At 62.3% G+C, this 22,058-nt stretch overlaps 4 protein-coding genes across 4 annotated transcripts; 3 read left to right on the plus strand and 1 right to left on the minus strand.

The window, feature by feature from the left end:
* Positions 1-138: 138 nt before the first annotated feature.
* On the plus strand, positions 139-6,626 carry TBL3 (transducin beta like 3). The gene is made up of 22 exons (XM_026484945.4): positions 139-262; positions 1,691-1,742; positions 1,820-1,915; positions 2,002-2,049; positions 2,153-2,294; positions 2,390-2,474; positions 2,557-2,727; positions 2,819-2,894; positions 2,962-3,055; positions 3,140-3,321; positions 3,415-3,556; positions 3,654-3,712; positions 3,797-3,900; positions 4,624-4,771; positions 4,858-5,088; positions 5,176-5,246; positions 5,326-5,482; positions 5,562-5,620; positions 5,883-5,986; positions 6,085-6,156; positions 6,242-6,400; positions 6,480-6,626. Exons 1-22 carry the CDS (start codon positions 222-224, stop codon positions 6,599-6,601), a joined length of 2,415 nt encoding a protein of 804 aa, XP_026340730.1. The 5' UTR covers positions 139-221; the 3' UTR covers positions 6,602-6,626.
* Positions 6,627-6,732: 106 nt separating this feature from the next.
* On the minus strand, positions 6,733-10,043 carry NOXO1 (NADPH oxidase organizer 1). Its single transcript, XM_044379158.3, has 9 exons — positions 9,326-10,043; positions 8,863-8,966; positions 8,688-8,768; positions 8,429-8,504; positions 8,139-8,316; positions 7,831-8,012; positions 7,631-7,735; positions 7,259-7,376; positions 6,733-7,163 (listed from the first exon to the last, which is right to left on the minus strand). Exons 2-9 carry the CDS (start codon positions 8,926-8,928, stop codon positions 6,845-6,847), a joined length of 1,125 nt encoding a protein of 374 aa, XP_044235093.3. The 5' UTR covers positions 8,929-8,966; positions 9,326-10,043; the 3' UTR covers positions 6,733-6,844.
* Positions 10,044-11,566: 1,523 nt separating this feature from the next.
* Positions 11,567-14,093, plus strand: GFER (growth factor, augmenter of liver regeneration). The gene is made up of 3 exons (XM_026485027.4): positions 11,567-11,892; positions 12,190-12,386; positions 13,292-14,093. Exons 1-3 carry the CDS (start codon positions 11,632-11,634, stop codon positions 13,452-13,454), a joined length of 621 nt encoding a protein of 206 aa, XP_026340812.1. The 5' UTR covers positions 11,567-11,631; the 3' UTR covers positions 13,455-14,093.
* A 2,584-nt stretch (positions 14,094-16,677) lies between these two features.
* On the plus strand, positions 16,678-21,692 carry SYNGR3 (synaptogyrin 3). The gene is made up of 4 exons (XM_026485021.4): positions 16,678-16,891; positions 19,294-19,531; positions 19,666-19,808; positions 19,888-21,692. The coding sequence occupies exons 1-4, from the start codon at positions 16,793-16,795 to the stop codon at positions 20,095-20,097; spliced, it is 690 nt and encodes a 229-aa protein (XP_026340806.1). The 5' UTR covers positions 16,678-16,792; the 3' UTR covers positions 20,098-21,692.
* Positions 21,693-22,058: the final 366 nt, after the last annotated feature.

Here is a 22,058-nt window from a genome sequence, read left to right on the forward strand (position 1 = left end):
CCAAGACGCCTCCACGCGGCTCTACACCCGTTCCTCCAGGCCAGAAACGCCTCCACCAGCTTCCGCTTCCCGACACAGCAGGCACTGCCCACAGCAAAGATGGCGCCGAGCGCGCAGCTGATGACATCACAGAGTCGTGGGCGGTGACGGCATCCGCGGCGCGCCGGCAGTGAGGAGCGGCGGCCCTGTCTCCCTCACGAGGCGGCGGCGGCGGCGGCGACATGGCGGAACCCGTGGCGGGAGTGGGCCGCTTCAAGGCCAAGTGAGCCGGGGCGCTGCGGCTGTGGGTGCCGCGCAGGGAGGGAACGGGGTTCACAGCCGGAGTGGCAAACGTGCCTGCCCTGCACCGGGCGCCCATTCGGGCCTGGGGAGAGCCTGAGGGCGGTGTATGAACTGGCCCGCGGGAGTGGTGTTGGTCGCGTTATTACAAAGTGGGAGATCCAGCGTCGGTTATTAAATTAGGAGCCGGTTTGGGGGTTATGGATGAAAAATTCTAAAGGAGGAAGGGGCGGGCTGAGCACAAGTCAAGGCTGGTCCTGGACCTCAGCGGGACGCCCCGATCCTCAGGTATTGGGAGAACCACCGCTCTGGAGCCGGCGGCCCGTGGGCTTTCACCTTCTGTCCCTCTTCCACATGGAGCAGGAAGAGAGGTCAGGAGATGGGCGGGTCGGCTGTGGCCCTGGAGGCCCTGAATCCTGGGCTGATTCAGGTCTCCAAGGACTCTGGTGAACCCAAGTGCTCAGGGCCCAGGACAGACCGGACTTCTCCCCGCCATGGAGCTCGGTCTGATGGAGTAAGCATAGTAAGCAGCTCATTTCCATCAGTGGGAGTGGTGAGCAATGCCAAAGGAAAGGCCTAGGGTCAAGAGCATCTCTGTGGCAGTGACCGGGGCTCCACGTTTGGGGGCTCCATTTCATGTTGGTAGCCAAGCTTCCCCCGGTGGAGTTAGCCAGGCACCAGTGAAATCTGGGAAGAGAGATCCAAGCCACATACAGGCAATAGCTTGTGTGACACAAAAGGGCAGTAGAGGCTCTTCCAAGTCAGGGTCTTAGAAACACATAAGGAGAGGGGAGGGTTTTAAGGCAGGGTAGTGTTATAAACACTTATGTTTGAAAGGCCTTTCTGGCAGCAGGGTTTAAGACGGTAGAGAGGGGACCTGGCGAAGAGGCTGGAGCACCTGTCCAGATGACAGTGTGGTGGCCTGGACCAGCGTGGAGGCAGCCAAGAGAGGAGGGTCGAGGACAGCATGAGGCTGCAGAAATGAGGGCTACTTGGGGAGGAGGCAGGCTGCACCTGAGAGGGAAGCTGCTGAGGGGGGTGTTGCTCTGGGCTGGTACCCAGGCCTCCCACCACCAGCAGGGGGCCCCCGAGATCTGGCCTACTCCGCTGTGGAGGGGGGAGAAATCTGGGAAGACCTGGTTGTTGCACTCCCTGTACTGCCTCAGAGACTGGTGTGAATCACCACCCAGCTCTGGGTCTCGTGTCCTCTGTCACACCCACCTCACAGTGCTGCTAAGAGAGAAGAGGACAGTGAGAAGAGCCATCTCCAATCCCGTCTCCCCGCCTCTGCCTGGGAACTCTTCAAGGACAGGGGCGTTTTGGGTTGAGCTCTGGGAGAGCACCCAGCACAGAGCTGGGCACTGGGGACCAAGGGGTGGGTGACTCACTCTTTCCTCTGCTCTCTCTCTAGCTATGCTGTTGAGCGCAAGATCGAGCCTTTCTACAAGGGCGGGAAGGTGCAGGTACCAGCCCAGGGAGGGGCAGAGTGGTGGGGCGGGGGGGGCTGGAGTTATCTTGGCTGAGACCCTTCTGTTACCAGCTGGACCAGACGGGGCAGCATCTCTTCTGCATTTGTGGTACCAGAGTCAACATCTTGGACGTGGCTTCAGGGGCTGTGCTGCGGAGCCTGGAGCAGGTGAGGATGGGGAGAGCCAGGGCAAGGGGCTAGTGTGGAGGGCAGCCTGTTCTCATGGTGCTCTGTGTGCTGACTCTTGCCTCTAGGAGGACCAGGAGGACATCACTGCCTTTGATCTCAGCCCTGACGATGAGGTATGTGGGGCAGGGATAGGAGGAGGGCTTCAACCAAACTTGGAATCATTGAGGGTAAATGGTCATGCCTCTCCTCTCCCAGCTGAACCGCATCGTTCTTTAGGTGCTGGTAACAGCCAGCCGGGCACTGCTTCTGGCTCAGTGGGCCTGGCGAGAGGGCAGCATCACCCGCCTATGGAAGGCGATACACACAGCCCCTGTGGCCACCATGGCCTTTGACCCCACTTCCACACTGCTAGCCACAGGTAGGGCCCTGGCTGGGCGGCTGGGCCCCCTGGAGGGCGCACAGTTAGGGGTCTTCAGGCACACCAGCCCCTTCACTTCAAACACGTCCCTACAGGCGGCTGTGACGGGGCAGTGCGTGTCTGGGATGTTGTGCGGCACTATGGGACACACCACTTTCGGGGCTCGCCAGGTGTCGTACAGTGAGTAGAAGGCAGCAGAGGGTGGATGGGGCCTCATGCCCAGGGCCGCACAACTCACCTGCCGCACCCCACCTGCCTGCAGCTTGGTGGCCTTCCACCCGGACCCCGCACGCCTGCTGCTCTTCTCCTCCGCTGCGGACTCCACCATCCGCGCGTGGTCGCTGCAGGACCAGTCGTGCCTGGCAGTGATGACTGCCCATTACAGTGCCGTCACTTCTCTGACCTTTAGCGCTGATGGCCACACCATGCTTAGGTCAGCGGCCACCCACCCAGGCCATGGCAGGAAGGGGAGGGCCACAGCTGAGACTGAGGACTCAGGTGGCTGTTCTCCCCTGCACCCCCAGCTCAGGCCGCGACAAGATCTGCGTCGTCTGGGACCTGCGGAGCCACCAGGCCACGAGGACTGTGCCAGTGTTTGAGGTGGGAATGCCAGGGGGCCGGGCCAGTGGGGGGGGGGGGCTGCTGCCTCTAACCCGCTTATCCTCAGAGCGTGGAAGCTGCAGTGCTGTTACCAGAGGAGCCAGCGCCTGAGCTGGGTGTGAAGTCCAAGCGCCTGCACTTCCTGACAGCCGGAGACCAAGGTGTGTGTGTCCAGGCCAGGGTGGGCCGCGGGGGCTGGGGGAGGTCCGTGGACCGGAGTGGCAGCGGCCCGTGTCCCCTCACAGGCGTGCTGCGAGTGTGGGAGGCGGCCTCTGGGCAGTGTGTGCACACCCAACGGCAGCGGCCAGGCCCCGGGCAGGAGCTGACCCGCTGCGCTCTGGCCCGCTCTGCCGGCCTGCTTCTCTCTGTCACTGCCGACCACAACCTGCTGCTCTACGAGACGCGCTCCCTGCAGCTGCAGAAACAGGTGAGCGCTGCCCCCGCTTGGCCCAAAGCCAGGGGTGCCAGCCCTCCACTCATGCAGACTCCGGCTTGTGTCCCTCCGGCCCCACCCCCACAGTTTGCCGGCTACAGCGAGGAGGTGTTGGATGTCCGGTTCCTTGGGCCCGAGGACTCTCACATTGTCGTGGCCTCCAACAGCCCCAGCCTGAAAGTGTTTGAGCTGCAGACAATGGCCTGCCAGATTCTCCACGGCCACACAGGTCAGGGCGCTGAGCTGACGCCCCCAGCACTCCATCCTGGACTGGAATGCTGTCTTCTACTGTAACTGATGGCTGTTTTTTCTGTAATTTCTCCTAGACATTGTCCTGGCCTTGGATGTGTTCCGCAAGGGGTGGCTCTTTGCCAGCTGTGCCAAGGTGAGGCATCTGGAGAGCTGTGGAGGTAGGGGGTGCCCGTGCTGGAAGCCCAGCCCAGCGTCTCCTCACCCCTTTCATTCCCAGGATCAGAGCATCTGTATCTGGAAGATGAACAAGGCTGGCAAGGTGGCTTGTGTGGCTCAGGGCTCCGGGCACACACACAGCGTGGGCACCATCTGCTGTTCTAGGTAGGGAGTCAGGGCTGGGGTCCATGGTGTTGCACAGGCCCAGACCCTGCTAATGGGGTTCCAGCTCAGGGAGATGTGGAGGGGGAGGCTTCAGCCTTGGTCTTTGAGGTTCCAGGCTAGGGATGTGTAACAGAATGCCAGGGACACCCCTAACTGCTCTTAGAGGTGGGGTCTTCTCAGACGTGGTCTCGGGGCTGGGTGAATAAAAGGGGAGTGACTCGGGGCGCCTGGGTGACTCAGTCAGTTAAACATCTGCCTTTGGCTCAGGTGTGATCCCGGGTGCTAAGATCGAGCCCCGAGTGAGGCTCCTTCCTCAGTGGGGAGCCTGCTTTTCCCTTTCTCTCTGCCCCTCCCCGCTGCTCATGCTGTCCCTCATTCTTGCTCTATCTCAAATAAAACCTTTAAAAAAAAAGGGGGGGGGAGGCTTCAGGGCAGAAAGAATGACACTGAGCAAGGCTTGGGTAGAAAAGACATTCCCTGCTAGGGGCTGGGAGGAGGGTTGGGGTCTTGCGATCAAGTCATCAGGTATGGTGGACCAAGGGTGGGTGGTGAGGGCTCGAATAGACAAGTCCCAGAGGTGTGTGGGGGTGACAGCGGCTGTCTGCTTTCTGGAACAGTCTATCTGGTCGGGACCATGGTCTTGCAGGCCCAGGTATGATGACCTGGCGGATTGGTCTGGCTGGGGCTCAGCAGGTGTCTCCCCTCCCCCACATCTGGCCTCAGGCTGAAGGAGACCTTCCTGGTGACGGGCAGCCAGGACTGCACTGTGAAGCTGTGGCCCGTCCCTGAAGCCCTGCTGTCCAAGGGCCCGGCCCCACACAGCGGCCCTGTTCTTCTCCAGGCTCAGGCCACGCAGCGCTGCCATGACAAGGTGATGGCACACTGGGGCACGGGTAGGGGTAGGGCAGGGCCCTTGCCGGGATGGGGGTCTGAGCTGCCACCTGCTCCCATCACCAGCACATCAACAGTGTGGCTGTTGCCCCCAACGACAAGCTGCTGGCCACAGGCTCACAGGACCGCACAGCCAAGCTCTGGGCTTTGCCACAGTGCCAGCTGCTGGGTGTCTTCTCGGGCCACCGGCGCGGCCTCTGGTGTGTCCAGTTCTCACCCATGGACCAGGTGCTGGCCACAGCCTCAGCTGACGGTACCGTCAAGCTCTGGGCACTGCAGGACTTCAGCTGCCTCAAGGTAAGGTGCCCTCACCCCGCCCCAGTCCCCCCAGGCCCAGCCCTGCTGCCCGGTGTCGTCTCACGTTCTCCCCTCCCCATCCTGCAGACATTCGAGGGGCACGATGCTTCCGTGCTGAAGGTGGCCTTTGTAAGCCGTGGTACCCAGTTGCTGTCCAGGTGAGCAGACTGGGGATAGGGGTTGAGATGAGCTGCAGGATGGGCCCCAGCACTGAGCCCCTCCCAATCCCAAACCCAGCGGCTCTGATGGTCTCGTGAAGCTCTGGACCATCAAAAACAATGAGTGTGTGAAGACTTTGGACGCCCATGAGGACAAGGTCTGGGGGCTGCACTGTAGCCGGCTGGACGATCGCGCCGTTACTGGAGCTAGTGACTCCTGCGTCATTCTCTGGAAGGTATGGAAGTGGGGGGGCGGGGCATGGGGTGTGGGCAGGGCTGCATGAGGGTGTCCGTCTGACCTCACTCTGACCCTAGGATGTGACCGAGGTGGAGCAGGCAGAAGAGCAGGCCAGGCGGGAGGAGGAAGTGGTCAAGTAAGTCTGGGGGTTCCCGCCCAGTCCCCTTGAGTGCCAACCGCCTGGCTCCCATCCCATACATCACACCCTGGGAGTAGGGCCTACAGGCGTTACCTCTGCTTTATCGTGTGGGGAAACTGAGGCTGGGAGCAACAACACAGCTCACCACCAGTGGAGACTTAGGGCCAGGCTACAGACTCCTGAGCCAGCCCTCTGGTGGCTCCGCCCTCAGTCCCAGCCAGGTCCCCCAGTGACCCTGTCTTCCCTCCTTCCCCATCAGGCAGCAAGAGCTGGACAACCTGCTCCATGAGAAACGGTACCTGCGGGCACTGGGCTTGGCCATCTCCCTGGACCGGCCCCACACTGTGCTGACTGTCATCCAGGGTCAGTGCTGCCTCGGGTGTGTGTGGGGGGTGGTCTTGGGTCCATCTCGTGCCCTTCCCTGGGGCTCAGTCTTCTGCCCTCCCGACCCACCCCCCCAGCCATCCGGAGGGACCCTGAGGCCTGCGAGAAGCTGGGAGCCACGGTGCTGCGGCTGCGGCGAGATCAAAAAGGTCTGGGGCAGGTGGGCAGGCGGGTCAGTGGCCAAGAGGGGCAGGGCAGGCAGGAGGCAGGTCTGACTGTCCTTGTGCCCCGCAGAGGCCTTGCTGCGCTTCTGTATCACGTGGAACACCAACTCGAGACACTGCCACGAGGCGCAGGCCGTGCTGGGGGTGCTCCTGCGGCACGAAGCCCCGGAAGAGCTCCTGGCCTACCAGGGCATGCAGGCCTCCCTCGAGGCCCTGCTGCCCTACACCGGTGAGTGGGCATGCCCCGGGCGGGGCAGAGCGGCTGTTGGGCCCCACAGAGCCCCTGACGTCCCTGTGTCCTCCCCCAGAGCGGCATTTTCAGCGGCTCAGCCGGACGCTCCAGGCAGCCACCTTCCTGGACTTCTTGTGGCACAGCATGAAGCTGCCCCCCCTCCCTGCGGCCCCCGCGCTGGCTCCCTCAGCTCTCTGAAACAGGCAGAAACTGTCCTTTTCTATCCAGACTCTGTGTGTGGACTGTGTCTCGCCCCAGCCCCCGCCCCCAGCTCCCGCCCCGCCTGGCCAGGACCCGGAAGGCTCTGCTTCTCAGCACAGACACCGGGTGGGCGTGCCTCAGCCCGAAGAGCTTTACTCGGGAAATGGGAGAGTATGGTTTCCTGGCACTGCCAGCCGGGAGTCCCACCCTCAAATACTCCTCCCCCGGGCGTGGCTGGCGTCAGTCATCCCTGGGCTCTGGAGCTTTCCGCCGGCCCTCCGTGCAGCTGCACACACCCTCGAGGGGGTCCTTGTGTTCCAGTGCCAGTGCCCTGCGGGTGACGGTGCAGCAGCGGCTCCGGATGGCGCTCAGCGGGGGGCGGGCGGGCACGGTAGGGGGAAGGGTTGTGGCCTGAGGGATCTCGGGGGAGCATTGGGCCTCTCCCACCCTGTCCTCCTCACTGTCCTCCTTGCAGTGGAGCCGTGACCCACTCAGGAGCGCCCCCAGCCCCTCCGGTCGCAGCAGCACAGCGGGGAGGAGACCTGAGCGCCCGCCGAACCTGCAAAGAGGGCGGGGTTTGGCTCGTGCTGGATCCTAACCCCCCACCCTGGCCCTCCCCAACCCCGCGCGCCCGCACGCCCCACCCCCGCACACCTGCAAAGCCACCAGCCACGATCTGAAGTTTCCAGGACGCGCACGCGCGCCCCCGCGGGCACTGACAGTTCATCGGCGTTGCTGCTCTCATAGGCTTGGGAAGCACAGAACTGAGACCCTGGGAGTGGGCATTTGGGGGTCACTGCAGGGCCTCAGGGACCAGGCGCCCACCTCTCTATCTCCTTCTCCCATGGAGTCACCACCTTCAGGCATCCCCCTGATAATGGGGACCACTGAAACCCACTGGGGCTCCCACTCAGTATGGGGACCAAGTACACTCTGTCCCCATGTCCCGCGCTCGCTCAGCTGTTTCCTGTGACTCAGCTTTGCTGCAGGTGGTGGCTGGCTTGGCTCGAGGGGATGGGTAATTACCACTACTCCCTAGGGGTCGTGGTTCTTGGCCCGGGGCTGCTTCCTCCAGGTAGGGAGCAGGAAACCACGCTGTCTGCTGGTCTTCGTTTTCCACCAGCCACCAGCCTGTGTGCAAGAGGTGGGTGGAGTTTCAGACCCCCCAACCCCACTGGGGTCCTGGGGGCAGATGGGCGAGCTCTCTCACTTCTGCCCAGCCCCACCTGAGGGATGTCGCAGCAGCACGTCTAGGATCTCCTGGGCCCGTGCGTGGAAAGGTCGGCCCCGTGTGTCCTGGGTGCTGAAGGGTTGCAGGCAGCGCAGGCTCTGAGCCTTCAGGTCTTGGATGGCAAGGTTGTCCATGGGGCGAGCTAGGGGCTCTTCAGGAGCGGGCAGGATCACCAGACTGGGAAGAGGGGCGGGCGGGAAGTGTGGTGAGGGCCTGCCACCCCTCCCCAGTCCACCCAGCCTACGTCCCTCCCCCATCCTCCAAGTGCATTTGTGGGCAGGGAGTTTGGGACGAGTCAGGCACCTGCCAGGGGGCAGCGCAGGTTCCAGGTCCAGGGGGTACGGTGCAAAGAAGCCGGTGAGCGCTGGGCTCCGGGACACACGCACCGCTGCAGCCAGTAGCGTCTGAGAATAGGTCTCCAGCAGCCGCAGGCGCGCCAGGCCACGGGCCGTGCGCCCCCTGCGCACCAACAGCGATGCGTCTGCAGGCACGACAGGAACGGACTGTGGGAACCGGCCACAGGGTTCCCTCCACAAGGCCGCTGGCTCCCCTGCCCCTCCTGGGATCCCTCGCCACCTCCCTAACAGCCTCACCGGAAAGCTTGGGGAGAACGCGGTCAGATCTCCGCAGCAGGCCCGCCTCTACCGGGAAGGTCTCCTTGAGGGTCTTCTAAGGGAGAACCAGCGAATTGGTTTGAGAGTCCACTGGTTCTCTTGGGAGGGTGAGGGTTCCTTGCCAGGATGGGGGTCTTAGGAGCTGGACGCCCTCTCGGGCACAAGGGCAAATGCCCAGGCAGGAGCCATTGGTGGGTCGGGCAGCAGGGGCAATTGGGTTCGCCCCAAGCTCACTCACCTGGAGCGTCTTGAACTCATCCCAGCTCCTGCGCACAAAGGTGTTGCTGTCATCCGACCAGTGCACAGAGAAGGCAAATGTCTGTTGGGAGAAAGGTTGGGGGCGCCTTGGAGAGGCTGGGCCAGGAATTCCTTCCTTCTTCCTTGGGGCTGGCAGGGACCCCGCCCGGTCATACCTGAAGCCTTGCTGTCTGCACTAGGGCCGCAGCATACACTGACACCGGGTACCGGGAGCTTGCCATCGCTGTGTCTCACGGGTCACGGTCCTGGGCTTCTGGAGCTGGCAAGGTGTGGCCAAGGGTTCCACTGCGTCCTGGCTCACACCTGGCAGGAGGGGGGGGAGGAGGGGGGGTTCCCGGGCACCCGGAAGACTGATTGGAATTCCCCAGGAACACCCCAGACCTGCCAGATCCTTGTATGGCTGCCCTGCCCCTGGGTCTTTCCCCACTTCCTCACTGTTCCCAAAGCAGAGGCTCTGGGTAGAGGGACAGGAACGCAGGGCTTGAGAGGTGGAAGGGGGGTGGGGCAGAGAGGCGGTGGAGGGTGGGGACTGAGGCCTGAGTCCCTCACGCAGAAGTCTGGCCCACGGGAGGAGGAGGAAAAGGAAGAGCCATCAAAGTGCCGCAGGGCTTGGCCTACCTCTCCCGGCTCTCCCACACCCGGTGCGGTGCCTCCTCCAGGGCGTGCCTCATGGCTCTGTCTTGGAACTCACCTGGGAAAATGACTGCAGTTGTCATCAGGAACCAAGGACTTTATTTGGCTTAATACTCACATTGGAGGAAAAGTCTCTTAATGTTTCCAAGTCCCAGAGGAAGAAATTTGTATTAAATGGATAATTAATGTCAGTTTTTCTGGATGTGTTGGGGAGGGGTGGACCTCATAGGCTCACCCCAGAGGTTCCCCTGTGGTGGGGAGACTTGGGCAGGACAAAGAGGGTCCCTCTGCAGTCACTGGCACCGGGGGGGGGGGGGGAGTGACTAGGACAGTTTTGAGAGCTGCCTCTGAATTCATGATTTATCAGAATTTACTGCAAACACAGCCTCTGAGGTCAGGAGTCAGCATTCCCCCACTAACTGGGGTGAAGAGGGGTTAGACTCTAGAATTCCCCAACAGGGTGCGCTCAGGTGCCCCACATTCCTGGCCTGCTTCCTCATAGGGAAGACTTCCAGAGCTCCATCCAACCCTGGTATATATGGGCTCTTCCTGCTGCTGGGGCCACCAGCTCTGTGTTGGGACTCCTACCCTAAGCTGTCCATGGAGGGCATCCCTCCCAGAAATCACCCTAGCCTTGACAAAGGGCCTTTGTGCATCTGTCCAAACAGCGGCCTTCAAACCTTCCCTGGTCTTGGCCCAGGCAACGAACACCTGCTGACATAGGCCTGAATTGCAGAGTGCCTTCAGCCTAGCCGTCACGCCCTCCCCCCCCCCCCCCCCCCCCCGGCATCAGTGCGGGCCGTGCTCAGGTCGCAGCTGGCCTGGCAGGGTCCAGGGTGGGGCAGACACTTCAACCCTGAAGGACAAGGAGAAAAACTGGGAGAGGGCCTGTTTATTCACAGCTAGGGACCTCCTAGAAGGGTACTGAGGCCCCCTCCCTGCCCCAACTGACAGCCCCTGCTACCCTGGTTCCTTTCCATTCTCTCTCTCCATAGACCCCAGGCTCATCTATCCCTTGGACACCTGCCTCCCCCCACCCCACCCTGTGCCCGTGCTCCTCACTAGCTACTATGAAATCCACCCTCCAGAGGAATCTTCGCAAAACATAAAGGGGATTGTCCAGCACCTTCCTATGGTCCTTAAATTCCCAGCTCCCATGGCAGCTAACGAGGTCCTCGGTGTGCTCCTGCCCACCTTTGATCTCCTCTCACCACCTTCCCCAGGTCCTGTCCCACTGGCCTTTCTGCCCATGCCCACCTCCAGCCTTGGCCTTGACTGGCCTCCTCAGCTGACTCCTCATCCTTCAAGCCTTTGCCTAAGTGTCACCTCCTCGAGGAGGCCTCCCGGATTTACCGCGCCCTGTTCACGGTCCCCACCAGTTTGTTTTGTTTTTACTATTTCCGTCTTGACGACTGGACAGTGAGCAGAGGCAGGAGGTCAGGAACTGTCTTGTGCCCCGCCCTGCCCAGCACCTGGACCAGTACTTGGAACAGACTAGACACTACACAAATATTTGCAGGATGAATGAATGAACGTATAGAAGCTGAGGCCATTTCCGACGTGGACATAACCCCTTCAGGCAGGCTATAGGATCCAGGCTCCTCCGTGCCCTCAGGAGCCCAGAGACCCGCCGGCGCCCGTTGCTATGGCGCCAGTCGCCGGGGCGGACCCGCGGGACCCAGGCCCTAGCGCGCGCCGCACTCTGTGTGCTCACGGCACCAGCCCGCGTTGCCATGGCGCCGCGCTGCCGGCCGCTGGGCGCGCCCCAGCGGAGGGCACAGAGCCTGGCCGCGGGCACGCGGGGCAGTCAGAGCGGAGCGATGGGGGCATCACGGGCCGGAACACGGACTTCGCCTGGGCCGCAGCCTGAGTCCACAGCGCGGCCGCGGCGTGGTTTCCACAACACGCTGCTCTTCTACTGGAGGAAGCGGGAGCGCCACCACGGACGACGCAAGCCAGGATCGGGACGCGGATCGAGGCCCAGGGGCGCGGCCAGGACCCGGGCTTCCGGCCCCGCGCCCGCGCCCGCGCCCGCGCCCGCGCCGGTCCGGACCCGGGCCTCCGGCTCTGCGGCCTCTCGGGCGCGCGCCGCGGGCCAGAGCCCCACCCCTCCGCCGGACCCCGCCCCGGGCCCCGCCCCCAGTCCCAGCTCGAGCGCGGCCTCCGCGCCCGCGGCGCGCGCGACCGGCTCCTGTGGCCGCGCCCTGGCGGCGGCGCGCGCGCTGGCCTGGAGACCGACTTGGAGGCCCATCTGGAGGCCGAGCTGGCCCGGCAGGCATTGCGCGGGCAATATGGCGGCGCCCGGGGAGCGGGGCCGCTTCTGCGGCGGGAGCCTCTTCTCCTTCCTGCCCGGCGGCGCGCGCTCAGAGGTGATGGACGACCTAGTGACCGACGCGCGCGGCCGGGGCGCGGGGCGGAGAGATGCCACCGCCTCGGCCCCCACGCCAGCCCCGGCGCCGACCTCCGATCCTCAGGTCGCCGAGGACATCTCCCGGAGGCGGCCCTGCCGGGCCTGTGTGGACTTCAAGACGTGGATGCGGACGCAGCAGAAGGTGCAGATGCCCGGGGCCGCCACCTCCCCTGGTCCCGGCCCCCACGCCTTGTTCCCAGGCGTCCGCGCCGACCTTCCGAGGTCCAAGCCGAGAGGTCCCCCTAGGGTGGGCTGTCCCTAAACCTTGCCCCCAAGGGAGGCCCGGCTTTAGGGTTTGAGCCCCTCGTGTGCCAGAACGGCGGCTGCAGGGCTTGTGTCTCGAGTCGGTGGGCCTCTGGCTGGGGCGGGGGAAAACGGGAGCCCTGCGGGCTTCCGGTCCGGGGAGACGAACTGACCCTTGGCCGGCCTCCTTCCGCAGCGGGACAGCAAGTTTAGGGAAGATTGTCCTCAGGATCGCGAGGAGCTGGGCCGCCACAGCTGGGCTGTCCTCCATACCCTGGCCGCCTACTACCCCGATCTGCCCACCCCAGAACAGCAGCAAGACATGGCCCAGTTCATACATTTATTTTCCAAGTTTTATCCGTGTGAGGAGTGTGCTGAAGATATGAGGAACAGGTAAGTGTGCCTCATCCGTAGGCGGCAGAGCAGTCCCCCCTGGAGCCAGGGCCTGGGGCCCCCCTGGCTGATGTCATAAAGGGGAGTCTGGAGGAGCGGGTGCAGAGGTGGGTGGCAGAGGGTTGCCCAGAGCCGGGACCACCAACAGTGGGCATTGGATCAACTAAGCCGTCTCCTTTCCTCTCAGAGGCCAAGCTGCCTGGGGCTGCTGCCCTAACCCCGCCGGGCTTCCCTTACAAAGTCCCCTACTTAGTACTCCTGGAGGCTCGGGCAGGTTAATGAGTCCATTTTGCCTGACTTCTGGAGCAGGACTGCTGATTTTAAGGCCTTGAGAACCCACTGCTTTTGCTTCCAGGAGCCACCTTTTCCTCACTGGGGAGCCCAAGACCTGTTGTTTGGCACGTATAAGTGTTTCTGTGCTGAATGTGGGGGCCAGGGCAGCCCTTGCCATTTGAAGCCTGGGCAGTTAGAACAGCTCTCTTGTTAGGCTGAGGCCCCAGGGCCCCAGGTGCTGGAAACAGGTTTGGTTTTCAGTTATGCCTTTGTGCTGGCCCCACCCCTTCCATACGCTGCCTGGGGCCAGGGATGCTGGAGTGAGGCTTCCTGATTGTTACGAGGTTGTAAAGTTGCATGATTTGTGCCTTAAGTTGAGCTTTGAGTTCTCGTCAGGATTTGCCCAGCTCCCCAGGTAAGGTTTGAGCAGGCTAGGAGTGTGCCACTGTTGGGCAGTGCAGGGTCAGCCCTGTGCTGGGAATGCCTGTGTCTCAGAGCACAAGGCCACTCCTGGGAGTAGCTGACAGCAACGCCCCAGCTCTCCTGCCTGGATGGAGCAGGCAAGGAGCCGGTGGGGCAGGTGCAGTGGGACCACTGCCTGTCCCCATCTTCCACCTGCTTCCCCCACACAGGATATGCAGGAACCAGCCAGACACACGCACTCGGGCATGCTTAACCCAGTGGTTGTGCCGCCTGCACAATGAAGTGAACCGCAAGCTGGGCAAGCCGGACTTCGACTGCTCACAGGTGGACGAGCGCTGGCGTGATGGCTGGAAGGATGGCTCCTGTGACTAGATGGTGGCCGGCAGAGCTGTGGGACAGTAGCCAGGGCCTCCAGGCAGCCTGGCCAGAGGGGGACGGGGCACTCATTAAAGCGCATCAGAGCCAGAGCCTGTCGTGTGTCAGTTGGATGGTCCCCAGACACTGTGCAGGGGGCCCTTTCCCTCTTAGGTGTGGAGGAAAAGCAGAGGTGCCTGCTGCAAGCACCCCAATGGCGGCTCCTCAGCCAAGGCCCCGTGGGCTGCGGGTGAAGGAGGCAGGAGCAGCCCGGGCCATGCCTTCCATTCAGGATGTGGCCTGCTAACCCCACATCCTGACTTGCCTGAGCAGGAAGGTGACAGGCCCGCTTGGGCTCCTGTCCTCCTCCTTGAGGGCGAGGCCATTGTCTCCCGACCCTGTAGCCAGGGACAGCTGCAGTGTCTGCAGCTCCAGAGGCTGTGTGCTGTTTGTGATTCAGAAACGAGGCCCCGGGGGCTGAGCTCTCCCCCGGCTCAGTGCCTACAAGGAAAGCACTAGTAGGCTGGTTCTCTGAGGGTCCACCAGCACTGCCTCCCACCTCCTGTCCAGCTCGTACCTGTACCAGGCCTGTCAAGAGGCTTTGTGGGGCCAGCATTGTCAGAGCTCGAGACCAAAATAAAATGGTAGCGAAGTGACTGAGGGCCTGGCTTTGGTGTGTTTTGTGCTGGGACTTGCGGTGATGGACAGGGCTTGCCCTCCTTCCGTCCTTGCTTGCTTCCATCTAGGTTCTGCTCCATAGGAGGAGGGCAGGGTCCAAGGGCAGGAGCAGCCGGGAAGCCCCAGGAACAGCAAGGAAGCTGAGTGCTGGAGCTGAGGGAGGGTCAGAGGTGGGTGGGAGGTCGGATGGCATGAAGTCTTCACAACCCCAGCAAGGACTTTGTTTTAACACTCACCTCCCGTGACAGGAAGGTCTTGGAAGATTTGGAGCTGAGGAATGGCAAGATGACTTGTGAAAGGTTCCTCTGGCCGCTGAGCTAGGATGAGGCACATATGGGTGGGAGCAGGGAGGGCAGGCACCCCTGTGGCAGCTGAACGCAGAGCTTGCCCAGGGCGGGGCAGAGCAGATCAATAAGCCGAGAGAAGGGAGCCAGCGTTGACCGGGGGCTCGGGCGCTAGCGGCTGGGAGCACGAAGTGGCACTCAGCACCGTGCTCTGGAGAACACTGCAGGTGGAGCAGGCCCAGGGGTGAGCTGCATGTAGCTTTTGGGCCTTGCCAGGTCTGCTCGGCCACACCTGCTCCCAGGCTTGGCTCCCAGCTGGAATGGCCCCCAACAGTGTGCCCATCCCTGTGGTCATCATGCACCGGTCATCTCTCTCCCCGTGGCATCTTAGCCTCTCCCTTCAGCATGGCTTTCTCCACACCCTCAACCAGCGGGTGCCACCGGGGGCTCTGGCTTCAGCAGGGCCTCCCCAGAGAGGACAGCGAGGCAAAGAAATTGGAGGCAGGGAGCAGCCAACAGAGAAATTGTTCCTCTTTCCTTCCCTCGAGGAACTGTTCCCAATATGTGGCTTACTTCGGCTTCTCCCAAGCCACCTGCTGGTCAGAGAACCAGCCAGCTTCTCCAGGGAAGCCGTGCTTGGCTCAGGAACACAGCTCCTGGATGTGCTCTCCCTCCTGTCCTACCTCACTTCCCTTTTCCCCTAACTCTGGCTTCCTGGAGGTTTCACCCCCAACCCAGGCTAAGACAAGTGGGACTGTAGTTCGAGGGGAGGTTCTGGCTCAAGCTGTCGGCACACAGACCAAGGGACTGGGCAGAGAGGGAGGAGAAAAGCCCCAGGATCACACCATAGGGCTCCCAAGGTTCAGAGGTTACAGGAACTCACGGGGTGGACGAGAGGAGAGACTCCCAAAAGGACGATGAGAAAGGGCTGATGAGATAGGGGCGTGAGGAGAAGGTGACACCTGGAAGCATTTCCAGGAGGGTGGGGGTGTCTGAATTGCCCTTGGACTGAAGGGGGCAACCAAAGGGGGAAGTAGCTGCTGTTCACGACAGACCAGGGGCTGTCGCCACAGATGCGGGTGATGGACTGGATGCACAGTGTTGGGGACTTGCAGTAGGACTCATGGGTGGCACTTCTGGGCGCACCTGCCCTGGGGCGGGTTCCACAGGGGGCGAGCCAGGAGTCCCCTCCTGTCCACAGGGCCAGCACAGCAAGGGACCCTTTGAGTCCCAGCTCCTGACTTCCTGATGTGATGGGAGAAGTCAACCAGCTGTCTGTGCGTAGCGTGAGAACAGCGGCTACCTTCCACGGGGCGTGGCGAGGCGCCTGGCACGCACATGCTCAACAAATGGGAACTTTTCTTTCAGTGCCCTAGACAGAAACAGCAGTCATCCAGGTGCTGCCAGGCTGGCCAGGAAGGAGCGTGAGGGAGGGACCCTGTCTAACTTGGGCTGGGGGATCTGCAGAAGAGACCCAGCAGGGGCCCCCAGCTTGGCCAAATGCTGCCCATCTCTCACGCTTCTTCCCACACCTCAGCCCCAAACTGAACATGCAAGCCACAAGTCAGCCGGGGAGACCCAGGAGTGTGACGGTCTCGGCGGTCTCGGCGAGCACCCTCGGAATGACAACATCCACGCACAAGAAAGGGGCAGAGGTGCTCCAACTCCCACTCATGCTGGTCTGTGGGCTCTGCCCTCCTGGGCAAGTGCCCCTGGGGCACAGAGGCCTTCTCCCTCCCTGTCAGGGAGGCTAGAACCCTCTTGAGGAGAAGCGAGGGTGCAGCTGGGGGGGGGGGGGGGGTCATAGGAAAAGGCCCAGGAACTGATCTCTGGTCTAAGTGGAACCAGGTTCAGGGAGTCGGGTTCCCCTTCCCTGAGGGCGGGAAGGCAGAGCTCCAGCCACTGAGAAGACTGGAGCCCTGGGGCCTCAGCTACCCCTCTACTCACGAAAGGGCCCAGCTTGGTGGCGCGGGGTCAGGTTTGTCTGTCCCTTCGCGTGGCTGCAGCAAAGGCTGACTCCTGACTTCACCCGTGAGGGGCGGTGGTGGACTCAGTCCCCAGCCCCCTAGCCCCCCAGCCCCTGCCCCTTTGGGGGCCTGGGGGGTGCTCTCCCATCTCAGACCCGGGTCTAGCAGGTGAAGGTGGGGGAAGTGTGGGCGGGACGGCGAAGGGAGGGGCGGGCTTCAGCCCTGCACGCGGACCAGTTGGCGGGGGGCACGGGCTCGGCCCCGCCCCGCGCGCCCCCGCCGCGGCCGGCGCGCGCTCCCGGGAGGCGGCGGCAGCAGCGGCAGCACCAGCAGCTTCGGCAGCATACCCGGGCGGCCTCGGGCGGGGCCGACCGGACGGACAGACAGACAGAAGGCGCCGGGGGCGCGCGTCCCTCCTGGGCTGGCCATGGAGGGAGCCTCGTTCGGCGCGGGCCGCGCGGGGGCCGCCCTGGACCCCGTGAGATTCGCGCGGCGGCCCCAGACCCTACTGCGGCTCGCGTCCTGGGTGAGTGGCCCCGGTCTCGGCCCCTGCCCTGGTGCCGGGTCCCGCCTCGCCTTGCACCCCTCGTCCCTCCCCGTTGCCCCTCGCCCCTCAACCCCATCCTCGTCCCCGCCGGCCCCTCCCCCGCCGGCCGCAGGTTGGGGTGACGTCACCGGGCTGGGCGCGCCCACCTGCCGGAGGGGGAGGGGCCGACGGCAACCGCCGGGGACCTTGAGAGGTCACCGACCGCCGCCCCCATCCTCCGATTCCTCCTTAGGTCTAACTCAGCCCCCTTCCTCAGCCCTCGTCCCGTTTTTCCTGTTCTCACGACCTGGAAGCGGACACAGGGGCGGGGACGGGATTGGGTTTGAGCGCTCAGCCTCAGCACGAGGAGGGCGCTATGCGAGCCGAGGGTTAATCAGGCCGCGCTTACACCTGCTTCTCCCGCACACACATCCTCCAGGTTCCTTCCAAGGGAGCTGGCCCTTTCCAGGCCCTCCAGTTGCAATTGTGTGTGTGTGGGGGGGGTGCACTGGGATCCCTCTGGGTGGGGCAGCAAGAAGGGGCTCTGCACTGGGAGGGCTTCCTGGGGGTGGTGTGGGAGGGGCAGATTTGGGACAGCTTCGACTACTGGGGCATCCCTAGGCCAGGTGGCCTGCTCCTCCTTCCCACCTCTCCAGGCAGGAGAGATGAGAAGGTGGGGTGACGATCTCTGGGTTTTATTTAGCTGGCAGCACCTGGTACCAGCTGCACCTACTGGCTGGTCTTCAAGGAGAGCCATGCCCAGGGTGGGGTGACTTTGCGCAGATTAGGAAGTAGGAACCTATGTTCTGGTACCAGCTCTGGTCCGACTTGTGGACCACTCTGGGGGGACATGTCCATGCCCTGCACCTGAGTTTCCCTCTTGACTCCATCTCAAGGAGCTGGAGAGGGAGAGGAGACATGAAGTTGAAACTGGAGGTCTTTTTTTAGAAACACAGGGCTGCCCTGAGCTAAAAGAGCTGCATCTGGTTTAAAATTACTGTGGTCCAGAGGCGCCTGGTTGGCTCAGTCTTTAGAGCATGCGACTCGGGGTTGTGAGTTCAAGCCCCACCTTGGGCATAGAGGCTACTTAAAAAAAAAAAAAAAAAAAACACACATTAAAATGACTATGGTCTACCGCCTGCCTGCCTTCCAGCCCTTGTGGTAAGGGGATGCTGAAGTTGACCAAACCCCAGAGGTCAACAGTATCACCTTTTTAAAAAAGGATTTGTTTGTTTATTTGTTAGAGAGAGACGAGTTGGGGGAGGACAGAGGGAGAGTGAAAATTTTGAGCAGACTCCTCGCTGAGCATGGAGCCCTACTCGGGGCCGATCCCATGACCCATGAGATCACTACCTGAACTGAAATCAAGAGTCAGACGCTCACAACTGAGCCACCTGGGTGTCCCAGTAGTATTGCCTTTGAGCCGCAATACTTATGATGCTAATAATCAGCCACATGGGGCTGTCATCCATTGGGTGCCCACCAAGTGCAGGATGCTGGGTGGGCATTATTTTCTCTGATCCCAACACTCCATGAACTGCACCTGTTCCTATATTTGGCATGTTAGGAAGCAGGGCCACACATCTCCCAGATGCTAAGGGTGGGTTCCATGCATGCAGGGCTTGGGTGACAGCTGTGCCACTGTTACTGTGGCCTGCGCTGCTCTCCCTGTGCTCTGGCCCCCCTCTTCTCCACACCTGCCTCCCACAGCGCCACCCGCTGGAGCCTAGGAATCACTGGTCCAGGTGAAGTCTCCTGTTCCTACAGTCTGGAGGGGGCCTTGCAGAGACCCTGTGGGCCCCACACAGTGCCACTGACCCAGTTTGAATGTCAGCGCCGACTTTTTTTTTTTTTTTTTTTAAGATTTTGTATATTTATTTGGCGGGGGGAGAGAGAGAGAGCCAGCGAGAAAGGGAACACAAGCAGGGGGAGTGGGAGAGGCAGAAGCAGGCTCCCAGCAGAGCAGGGAGCCGGATGCAGGGCTCGATCCCAGGACTTTGGGATCACGTCCTGAGCCGTAAGGCAGACGCTTAACGACTGAGCCACCCAGGGGCCCTTCAATCCCGTCTTTTATCAGCCAAATGACTTCACTAATTGAAGTCCCAATTTCCCCATCTACAAAGGGGTTAACAATGGCCCCTTTGTGGTTTGGGGAGAGGATTCTAGGAGGAATGCATGTAAAGTAGCGGTTTAAGCATAGTGCTTGGGCATAGTAGATGCTCACTAAATAGTAATGCTGTCCATAATTTCTAAATACCTGAGGGAGGTATTAAGGGAGGGTTGGGCCCTGTGCTGCCGGGGAACGTGGGGATAGGCCAGAGGGCGTCAGCAGTGCCGGCGCGTGACAGAGACAGCGGGGTAGGAAACCACCGCAGGGCCCTGAGCGCCCCCGCCCCCCGCAGGTGTTCTCCATCGCCGTCTTCGGGCCCATCGTCAACGAGGGCTACGTGAACACCGACAGCGGGCCCGAGCTGCGCTGCGTCTTCAACGGGAACGCGGGCGCCTGCCGCTTCGGCGTCGCGCTCGGCCTCGGGGCTTTCCTTGCCTGCGCCGCCTTCCTGCTGCTCGACTTGCGCTTCCAGCAGATCAGCAGCGTCCGCGACCGCCGCCGCGCGGTGCTGCTGGACCTGGGCTTCTCAGGTGGGCGGGCCGGGGGCCGGGGGCGGGGCCTCTGGGCTTCTCGGGGCGGAGCTTGCCCGCACGTGCAGAGGCGCGGCCTGGTGGGGGGCGGGGCCTCCGCGCCGGCCTCCCCTGACCCTCCCGCCGGCCCGCAGGTCTCTGGTCCTTCCTGTGGTTCGTGGGCTTCTGCTTCCTCACCAACCAGTGGCAGCGCACGGCGCCCGGGCCCGGCACGCTGCAGGCGGGAGACGCGGCGCGGGCCGCCATCGCCTTCAGCTTCTTCTCCATCCTCAGCTGGGTGAGTGCGGCCGGCGGGGGCCGGGCCGGGGCCGGGGTGGGGTGGGGTCGGTGCTGGCTGACCCCGGGCTCCCCCTCAGGTGGCGCTCACTGTGAAGGCCCTGCAGCGGTTCCGCCTGGGCACGGACATGTCGCTCTTTGCCACCGAACAGCTGGGCGCCGGGGCGGGTCAGGCCTACCCCGGCTACCCGGTGGGCAGCGGCGTGGAGGGCACCGAGACCTACCAGAGCCCTCCCTTCACCGAGACCCTGGACACCAGCCCCAAAGGGTACCAGGTGCCTGCCTACTAGTGGCCGGCAGGCCCCCACCGGGGCTCAAAGGCTGCCCCCAAGCCAGGGTCCAGGGTTTCCTGGGACCTCCCCTCAGGTCCTCCTGGCCTAGCACCAGGGACAGAGAGGGTGGCCACTGTGGGCCATCTGGGGCCAAGAGAGGGTGCCTAGGCTGCCCCCCCACCCCAAGTTCCCCTGTCCCCTTAGGCGCTGACCCCAGGCCCGAGGTCCTGAGGAGGGGACAGTGCAGCCCTGGACATGTATCCTCCAGCCTCAGGTGGATCAGCCTGTGAGGGGGCCGTTCCCCTCATGAGCCAGCTAGCCCGTGGCTCGCCTGTCCACTGTGGGGTCAGGGGGTCTAGCTGCCCTCGTAGCTAGGTGCAGGGGCTGTCCCCGGGAGCGTGGGCACTGCTCCCATCCCATGTCCCTAGGGGTAGTGACAGTCCCTGCTCCCGTTGGGGTGGTTCACCCTGTGGGGCTGTGGCACTCCGTCTGGAGACTCCATCCATTTGCTCTCATGGGCTCGCTGGAGCAGCCTGGTCCTGTTGATGTTGTGATTGTGGTCAAGCCTTCGGGCTTCACCTCATAGTTCCCCGCAAACAGCCCCACTGTCTGTGGCCCCTGCTCCTGCCCCTATCTGCCTCGGCCCAGGAGACTGCCCGGATGTGGGCACTTTCGGCTAGGAAGGCACAACATGGCTGGAGGCCTGGGCACCTGCCCTCTCCCACCCCTTCAGTAAGACTTCGCCCGAGGGAGGCTTGGGGCACCTGGGTGCCTGGCAAGACAGGCCCCTCGCAAGGAGGGAGGCCTAGAGGCTCCGTGTGCCCACCGTGCCCTGGACACAGCCCATCTGTGCAAAGCCCTTTACCCTCAGCTTCCTGGACCAGCTCCTCAGCAACCTGCCCTGCACCCCGTTTTAAGGCACAGCCCGCAGCTGGGGTCCCTCTGCGTAGCTCTACTCATGCATCGCTCAAAGCCGGCTTTTCACATGATGTCACTACCAAGCGTGTTTGCCGTGCTCCCTTCTTACAGACAGGCACCTCGCTCTGGAGTTGCAGTTGGTGACTGCCCTGTACATTGTAGCATAGACCAGTCCTGTGTGGGTATTTAAGTGAACATGTTTACAATTTTTGTATATATGGATATTCCTCTCCCTCTTCTGAAAGAACACTCCGTGATTGTGTATCTTCAGTGTCCCATGTTTCACCTGCAACTTCTTTACAATAAAAAACTGTGAGTTTACCTGGCGCAGACGCTCAAAGTCACTTCTACCCCTGCCCCTTGTGGGTGCCTGAGGCTGGGATGTGCCCCCTCAGGGCCCAGAACCCAGGAAGGGGCAGCAGATGGAGGCCAGGCTGACATCCACATTCTGGGGGTCCAAGGCTCCCACCACACATCCCGCTGGGCTGCCCCTGGGCTGCTCAGAGCTGACTCTCGGAAATGCTGGGGAGACGCCCACCTCTTTGCCTTTTTAACAGCGGGACGAGGAACTATTTCTTGTCGCCGCGCGTCTTCAGCAGTTCATCGGTCTGTGGATGTGAACTTCTTTTGTTACTCCCACATTCTTCAAGGATAGTTTTACTAGGAATATAAATGTGAAGGCCTGTTCCTTAGAACTTTGAAGGTATTTCTGTATTTCTTGCAGAATTTCAGATGCGCCCTCCACTGCTTCTGAAGTGCTGTTTACCCTTAGTAGCTCTTTACTAGTCTGTGGGTGCAAACCTGGAGTCTGTAGGACTCCCACGTTCTGGAAGGACAGTTTTACTGGGGACACAAACATAGGTCAAACATGGCTGTGTCTATTGCTGGAAGGCCTGGGCAGTGCCAGACGTCCAGGATCAGGCCCCGGGCCCAGACCGGCTGCCGCTTCCTGAGAGCTGAAGCCCAGCTGCCCAGCTGTGTGCACAGGTCGCCCCCCACCCCAGCTGGCCCCAGCTGACCACCGGAGCTGGAGCCTCGGGTGGCTCTGAGTCCCCCTCACT

The sequence above is a fragment of the Ursus arctos genome, unplaced genomic scaffold, assembly GCF_023065955.2.
Source record: "Ursus arctos isolate Adak ecotype North America unplaced genomic scaffold, UrsArc2.0 scaffold_2, whole genome shotgun sequence".
NCBI lineage: Eukaryota > Metazoa > Chordata > Mammalia > Carnivora > Ursidae > Ursus > Ursus arctos.

Bases quoted from the DNA above. Each gene is read 5' to 3' on its own strand.
- TBL3 (XM_026484945.4), top strand. From the start codon at position 222: ATGGCGGAACCCGTGGCGGGAGTGGGCCGCTTCAAGGCCAA. The intron at 2,728-2,818 runs GTCAGCGGCCAC...CTGCACCCCCAG, and splicing joins GATGGCCACACCATGCTTAG to CTCAGGCCGCGACAAGATCT. The intron at 3,901-4,623 runs GTAGGGAGTCAG...ATCTGGCCTCAG, and splicing joins GGCACCATCTGCTGTTCTAG to GCTGAAGGAGACCTTCCTGG.
- GFER (XM_026485027.4), top strand. From the start codon at position 11,632: ATGGCGGCGCCCGGGGAGCGGGGCCGCTTCTGCGGCGGGAGCCTCTTC. The intron at 11,893-12,189 runs GTGCAGATGCCC...CTCCTTCCGCAG, and splicing joins GGATGCGGACGCAGCAGAAG to CGGGACAGCAAGTTTAGGGA. The intron at 12,387-13,291 runs GTAAGTGTGCCT...TCCCCCACACAG, and splicing joins GCTGAAGATATGAGGAACAG to GATATGCAGGAACCAGCCAG.
- SYNGR3 (XM_026485021.4), top strand. From the start codon at position 16,793: ATGGAGGGAGCCTCGTTCGGCGCGGGCCGCGCGGGGGCCGCCCTGGAC. The intron at 16,892-19,293 runs GTGAGTGGCCCC...CGCCCCCCGCAG, and splicing joins TACTGCGGCTCGCGTCCTGG to GTGTTCTCCATCGCCGTCTT. The intron at 19,532-19,665 runs GTGGGCGGGCCG...GCCGGCCCGCAG, and splicing joins GCTGGACCTGGGCTTCTCAG to GTCTCTGGTCCTTCCTGTGG.
- NOXO1 (XM_044379158.3), bottom strand. From the start codon at position 8,928: ATGGCAAGCTCCCGGTACCCGGTGTCAGTGTATGCTGCGGCCCTAGTG. The intron at 8,013-8,138 runs GTGCCTGACTCG...CCCTCTTCCCAG, and splicing joins CCTGCGCTGCCCCCTGGCAG to TCTGGTGATCCTGCCCGCTC. The intron at 7,377-7,630 runs GTAATTACCCAT...GCCCACTCCCAG, and splicing joins ACGACCCCTAGGGAGTAGTG to GGTCTCAGTTCTGTGCTTCC.